The sequence below is a fragment of the Schistocerca serialis genome, chromosome 8 (genome assembly GCF_023864345.2).
Source record: "Schistocerca serialis cubense isolate TAMUIC-IGC-003099 chromosome 8, iqSchSeri2.2, whole genome shotgun sequence".
NCBI classification, from domain to species: domain Eukaryota; kingdom Metazoa; phylum Arthropoda; class Insecta; order Orthoptera; family Acrididae; genus Schistocerca; species Schistocerca serialis.
This window is the reverse complement of record NC_064645.1, coordinates 473,928,978-473,936,776: the sequence shown is the minus strand read 5'-3', so window position 1 is coordinate 473,936,776 and position 7,799 is coordinate 473,928,978. Positions and strand designations below refer to the sequence as shown.

General features: G+C 36.7%; 1 protein-coding gene across 1 annotated transcript in view; it reads left to right on the top strand.

Annotated features, from left to right (window-relative positions):
- Positions 1-2,166: 2,166 nt before the first annotated feature.
- Positions 2,167-7,799, top strand: part of LOC126416426 (vacuolar protein sorting-associated protein 28 homolog) — a 73,207-nt gene continuing 67,574 nt past the window's right edge. Inside the window, exon 1 of the mRNA XM_050084147.1 lies at positions 2,167-2,359. Coding sequence (XP_049940104.1) covers positions 2,326-2,359 — 34 coding nt within the window. The 5' untranslated portion in view covers positions 2,167-2,325. The remainder of the gene's footprint in view (positions 2,360-7,799) is intronic.

The window sequence follows — 7,799 nt, the reverse complement described above, 5'->3', positions numbered from 1 at the left end:
AAGAAATATCAGTGACCACTGACACTAGGGGGAGGGGGGCAGGGGAGGAGGGTGAAAAAAAAAATGGCTCTGAGCACTATGGGACTTAACTTCTAAGGTCATCAGTCCCCTAGAACTTAGAACTACTTAAACCTAACTAACCTAAGGACATCACAAACATCCATGCCCGAGGCAGGATTCGAACCTGCGACCGTAGCGGTCACGCGGTTCCAGACTGTAGCGCCTAGAACCGCTCGGCCACCTCGGCCGGCAGGGGGGGGTGAATTTTGTAGTTTATCCCACTGTAGAAATTCCAGGATACAGTGATGTAGACTGTACAAGAGTTCAGTAGCATGTTGTGTTTATTCTTAGTTTTTGATTATACAGTTATTCTTTGTATTGTCTCATGACGCACTACGTCATGCAACCACATACTTCTGTGTAATTAATTTATATGTGAAAAAATCTTTTCACAAGTTAACCTTAAGGTATATTGATAATGTGTAAATGAGAATTGAAGCCTATTTCATTGTGTATATGGTCATTGGCCAATAAAAATCAGTGAATAAATATGTCACTTCACACATGCACACACAAACACACACACACAGATATATATATATATATATATATATATATATATATATATATATATATATATATATATATATATACTTTGTGTAAATTCAGAATTAATTTCACTCCTTCAGTTACTTCTCAGGTAAGTCTACATTTTGTGTTCACTCTTTTACTAGCATATTTGTTGCCTCCAAATAATTTTATTCTTAATATTTGATGGAGCCATTCTACTGATATATACACAACTAAATTTACGCCTACATGACTTATTTCACTTGGATCCATCTTGAAGGCTGTGCCAGTGGAAATTCGTTCTGTGGGTATTGGAAAATTGTTTGGTCTTGAAGGAGTTGTTATGGGGATGCAGATGTAAGTTTTCATTGCTGCAGGACACTCAGCTTAGTGCTGACATTGTATTCTTTGTAATTTCATTTCCATTGATCACTACTGGACTGAGAATCCTTACTTTATGTTGAAGTCTAAAAACTGTTCCCTTGTTGGCGTGACTGGTATTGGAGGTGTTGATCTGGCAACTCTTCCATCTTATCCTGAAAACAGTAGGCAGGTAGTATCAGTCCATGGAGCAATCTCTTAAGAACAAAAATTGGAGCACGGTGTATCCTGGGGTTCATCACAGGACCTCTCTTGGTTTTTCATTTATTTCAACAATAGACTTATCAACCACATGTTTCATTTTTCTGACAACACTATACTTTTTACCAAGGGAAAAACTGCCCCATCGGCTCTACAAGCAATGGATATGCTCTTAGAAAACATCAAATAGTAGTTCATCAAAAATAAAATAAAAATGATCGAAGAAAAAACACATCATCTGATATGGATCCTGAGCAATGATGGATGCCACGAATATATGGAGGCAGTCAAACTGCTAAGCTTCATGACTGGCACCAAACTACCAATGAATGAACACTCAATGTATGTGTGCTCCAAGCTGTCCCGAGTAATATACCTTCTGAGGCGACTAAAGGGTATATAACTGGTCAGTACCTTACAACAGTGTATTATAGACTATTTCAGAGCCACATTAATTGTGGCTTGCTGTTGTGTGATACTCTCCAGCTAGCAAGGACATGCTAATACAAAAAAAAAAAAAAAAAAAAAAAGCGTCAGTATCATCACTTCAAGCAAAAGACTGTATCACTGCAAGCCTGTATTCAGACGTTGGGAATAATGACCATTTTCAACCAGTATCTATCTTTGTGCCTCGTCAATGTAAAAGAAAACCAAAGGGTTTCCAGATGAGACAAGAAATAAATAATTATGACTCCTGAAACAAGAGGAACACTGAAATCAATCGATCAAGCGGTGGATTGTCCTAAACACGAGATAGTTTCTCAATGATTGCTCTAAAATGTTCATCACCCATTGGAACTTCAATGAAGAATTTTTCAACAGTGAGCAAAGTGATTGGACTAAATAACATTATTTTCGTCTGTTATATAGGTGAACAATTTTCTTGGTATTTTTTTGGAAAACTGTAAAAAAATCGTAGGTCTGCATATATGTCTGTAATTTTGACGCAGTCCGACCTCAATGAACAGTAACTCCCGCTACGCAGCCATTCTATCCAGATCTGTTTACCTAACGTTGCTGGCAATAACATTCCATGTGTGTGAAGTTTAATATCTTCCGCTGTACTTCATCTACAGATGTAAACGTCAAGTGTAACTATGACAGTGTTATGATTCGAATCCTTGGAAGTGTGCATAATTATTTGAAATTGTGTAATCTTCTAAATGCGTTAGAATGTCTGTGATGTCGGGAATGCCAGCATCTCCAGGTAAGTTTCCGCAACTTACTTTGTTATTGTTACAATTTCTTTTTTAGAAGATAATTCGTGTATACAGGGTAACTGGACAGCAGCTATTCGACACCAGTGTTGAGACATCTTTTGAGTAACGGGAACAAAATAATCTTATTCGTGCGTTAAAGAAATTCTTTTGTGTTTTTCGGAATACTTCGTTACCTGATTTAAGCCTCTGGTCATACGTCCTATACACAAACGTTAATATTATATTGTTAGATACAGGAACGGGTGTCGTCAGATTTTATTTCTAGTTACGTTGGATGGCAGTTTATTCTTGTATGATGTTTGGTAAGAAAAACAAATTTAGAAATGTACAAATAAGTTCCTTGTTTATATTAGAATGTACGCAAGTTGGCAAACCAGTCTTACATCATGTAAATTCTACTTGATTGTCTTAGTTTCAGTTGGATTGTGTAAACTATCATAGAGAGATGGCTGTGCGTATCGAAATATATGTGTATAAAGTGTGTGTGTGTGTTATTGAGATATTCTCGTGTTTACAGATTTATTTATTTATCCAGGGTCATCTCACTATCACATAGTATTTATCACAATACAATTAAAGGTAAAGCTTTTATATGTCTGTACACAAGACACACCCTTTTTTTTCTCGGTTTGTTTGTGCTGCAGCACCACTGGTACTGTGCCACGAACTCTGATACATTAAAATTGTATCAAACTAAAATAAATAGTTCAGAATATATGTACACACAGAATATACAAGTATGCTTTCATACGCATATGACAAGTGATCTACCAATGCTGTAATGAAGGAACAATCACAGTATTTACTTGAAAATATTTAGCAAAATCTAAACCAGGATGTCAGGTCAGAGCAAACTCTATAGTCCTGAATATCAGGTCAGTGTCTTAATAGCTGCTCTGCCTCATTTGGTTGTCTGTATTGTACAGTATTCTTTGGTTTCCCACAATTTGCTCCAGGTACTTAATAACACTGCATATACTCATTATACTGACGACCACCAGTCACACCTGGACGAGATACATGCTGTTAAGTATGATGACACTTGACTTAATGTGTACTTGACATTAGAGAGAGTCTTAGAGGATATCAGATTTTAAGTTCATGGCATATTACGTTTTTATCAATTTGCAAGAACATCACTCTGCAGCGTGGTAAAGTAGTTGGGTAAAAATACATCATGGCAAGATATTTTATTTTGTATCAACATTGCTATCCTGAATTTAGTATTTTGAGCAGCTGATTACAGTTCTAATGCTGTAGTTATAATGAATTGACTAAGAAAATTATGTATGACAATTTAATACCGGACAAGGTGGCAGGTTAGTTAAAACACTGTAGCCCCTTTTGAGATCTCCAGGTTTGAATAACATCTCTCTGCACTCAGTTTGGATTTTCTTTGGTTTTCTAAAAGTTATAGAAGGAAAACACTGGCTTGATTCCTTTGAAAATGACCCATCTGATTCCCCCCTCCCCTCCCCAAAATAAAATAAAAACAATAAATGGGTACTTTGCCTCTGATGATCTTGTTGTCAATAATATTCTAAACTCTAAGTTCCCAGCCAGTTTCAGTTCTGTTACCTGTGGAGTGTAAAAATAATGTCTAGAATTGCGCAGTGTCAGTTTTCTTTAGGGTTATGATTATTTAATTAGATGTGGAGCTAATGTGTCTGTTTTAAAGTTTATTTTTATATGTAAGTTTGTGCAGGTAGACCTTTGCTCAAGGCCCTTGAATGACTATTAATCATTAACACATGTGTCTAATTACATAAATCATTGTGAGGTAAACAATCAGATTTGGTAGTTAACCAGAATTTCAGGCTATGAGTATTGAAAGAGGAAAATATATGTGAAAATTTTGATCCTAAGGTATGTGAAGATTAAAAGGTTATATAATAAGCTTACTACATCAAAATATTAATCATTAAAAATAAACTCGGTGAACTTCTGATTTCTTTAAACAAACTGCAGCCAACAAATAGCACAAATATGTTTCTGAACATCATTTGACCACATATCTTAGGAGTGCTGGTTATAGAGTTGCAGATATAATTTAACTTTCAGTTACTGCAAGTCAAGTTTTGGGAAAAGAGGCATTACTACATATGTTACGAAGGAACATAGATATAAAAACACTGATGCACATAGATTTTGCTGTGATCAGCAGACCAGCATTTTAAAGGTTGTGCTGCTGAAGTAATTTTTCAGGGAAATTAATGCTAATATTTACATTATGTAGGTATCCATGTGGTAATTTTGGTGAAGTAATATTAAGTGAAGATTTTAAATTAAATTTTCTGGAGTTGTGCTTGAGTCCCTTGCCATTTCATATAATATAGTTTCCCTCCTAGAATCTGGAACAAGAGTTACGGGGACCAGCAACATTGCTGTTGACAACATTTTTATAGGTGCATTGAGACTGCAAAGTCGTGCCTTAATTCCCATAATTAGTGGCCTCTCAAACCACAGTAGTCAACTGCTGACGTTCAAGATCATAGTGTGTGATGCAAATAAAAAGATTGGAAAAGCACAAAGGTACTAAATCCAAAAGGAAGTGAGGAATTCGAGAATAATTCACAAAATGCTGACAGAAAGGTGTGTAAAATATTCCTGGTGTAAATGAAAAATAATATATTTTGTAATATAGTAATATACTACTTTGAAAACTGTTTTCCTAAGAAACTAACCAGCAGAAGCAGATTGAATACACCTAAACTCTGGATTACAGGTGAGATCAGTATATGATGCAAAACTAAGAGAAATCTGTGCTTGATATCAAGGGACTTTTGATAACAACAGGTTAAATCATGATACGGAGTGTACTGTAAAATTTTAAGAAAAATCACCAGAGCATCAAAATATATGTACTTTCAAGGGAAAATAATCTCTTGAACAACAAGATAAAAAATTGCTTGGGACATAGTAAAATGAGACAAGAAAATAAACTCACTTCCTTAAAGAATTTAGGAGTAATGGACACCACTCACCGAATAGCAGAAATGTTGAGTCATTGAGGGGCATAAACGAAAAGAGAATGCAAACTTTTCTTGTTCTCTCTCTCTCTCTCTCTCTCTCTCTCTCTCTCTCTCACACACACACACACAGGGAGAGAGAGAGAGAGAGAGAGAGAGAGAGAGAGAGTGTTCCTAAGATAGGCCTTCCAAAACAAGTTTGATGAAACTCATCTTCTTCCCACATATGCAGGAGAAGGAGCTCATGGATGCTCTTAAAATTAAATGTTAAAGTTATTACTTGTGATGAAATCAATAGTAAAATAATGACATTTTATCAGCAGAACTTACTCTTGGGGACCCCATTTAAAATACTTTAGTTAGTTTCCTTCAATTGCTTCAGCGACGATTCTGTCTTCATAGACTGTATTTCATCAAGGAATTTGATATGTATGTACCATACAAAATGGCAGTTTGGCTAATAAAGTGGACTTTTATTCCTGGGGAGTTTAGTTCAAATCCCAATCAGACTGTCTAGGTTAAAATTTCCTGCTCAGGTTTAGTGTTAGGGTGGCTGATTTCCTCCGTGTGTGTGTGTGTGTGTGTGTGTGTGTGTGTGTGACAGAGAGAGATTTATGATGACTTAGCTTATTGAGAATGGTTTCAACAGAATAGTGCATGCTTTTCTGCACAAGAGTCAAGAAGGTGCAATTCAAATGTAGATTGAAATTCTTCCTAGTATTGTTGTTGTTTTTTCCAGTCTGAGGACTTGTTTGCTGCAGCTCTGCACACTGCTCTGTCCTGTACAATTCTCTTATCTCCAAGTAACTACATGAACAACCCACATCCATTTGAACCTGCTTTCTGTATTCGTAAATTACTGTATAGTCACAGTCCAGTTATGCCACAAATTTATTGTCTCCTCAGTTCTGTTCAGTACCACCTCATTAGTTATTCAATCTACCCATCTACTCTTCAGCATTCTTCAGTAACACCACATTTCAAAAGCATATATTCTTTCTGTCTGAACTGCTTGTCATCCACATTTCATTTCTTTACAAGGCTATGCCCCAGACAAATGCCTTTGGAGAAGACTTCATGACATTACATACAGTGTCAAAAATTTGGCTTCTTTAGAAAGATTTTTATGTCACTGGCATTATACATTTCATATCCTCTCTACTTCAACCATAATAGGTGATTTTACTGCCTAAACAGCAAAACTTGTATGCTACACTGTGTCTCATTTCCTAATCTGATTCCCTCAGAATCACTTCACTAAATGTGACTACATTCCATTGTACTTGTTTTGGTTTTGTTATGGTTCATCTTATATTGTCTTTCCAAGATACTGTCTATTCCGTTCAACCACACTTCCAAGTCTTTTACTGTCTCGGAATTATAAGAAGGATCAAAACATTTCCATTTGAAGGTGTTGCTGCAGCGTATAAGCAACATAGCATGACTCCAATGTGGGTATATAAGCACTGACATGTAGGCAAGGGATTAGTGTGGCATTCATGTCTTTCTGGTGTGCATGCGGTAAACGCAGAAATGTGAACTATGACGATGTTATTCCAAAATCTGTCCAAACAGGACCAATGTGCTGTTATTCTTTTCATAGCTGTCAAAGGACAAAGATGAGTATACATCCAATGAGAATGAAGAATGCATATTGGGCAGGATGTGTGGTGAAAACCACAATTGTTAACTGTTGCACCAAGTTATGTGGTGGTCGTGATTCAACACAACGCACATCCCTGTATCGCAAATGTTGTAATCCGTAATTTACTCCAACTCAAGTGGAAGACATTCCAGCACACAGTCCTGATCTCTCCTCGTGCATTTATCATGTCTCTGGTCCCTTCAAAAAGACCTTGAAATGTCGATGATTCACATCAGACAAGGATGTGCAGCAGGCAGTTACAGATGTCTTTGCACAGTAGGACATTGTGCTTCATCAAATGGGTAACTTCAACCTGTTGATTTAGTTGGATGCTTGCCTAAATGCTCAAGGCAATTTTGCCTGATTGGCATGCCAATTCTAGACTGTACAGCTTATGAATGGGAACTTTTTGATTGCCCCTTATGCAATGTCATTGCCACAACCTCAAATTTTTTATTTCTTTTCCCTGAGCTTTACACCCATCTCCAGATTTCTCCTTACTTTCCTTCACAGCCTGCTAATTGTACAGATCGAATGACATTGGGAATAGGCTACAACCCTGTCTCACTTCCTTCTCAACAACTGCTTCCCTTTCATGCCCCTTGACACTCGTAACTGCCGTCTGGTTTTTATACAGATTGTAAATAACCTTCGCTCCCAGTATTTTACCCCTTATACCTCCAGAAATTTAGAGAGTGGATTCCAGTCAACATTGTCGAAAGCTTTCTCCAAATCAACAAATGTTGTTAATGTAGGTTTTCCTTGTTTCCTAAGATAAGTCATAGGGGCAGTATTGCCTCGTGTTTTCAAATT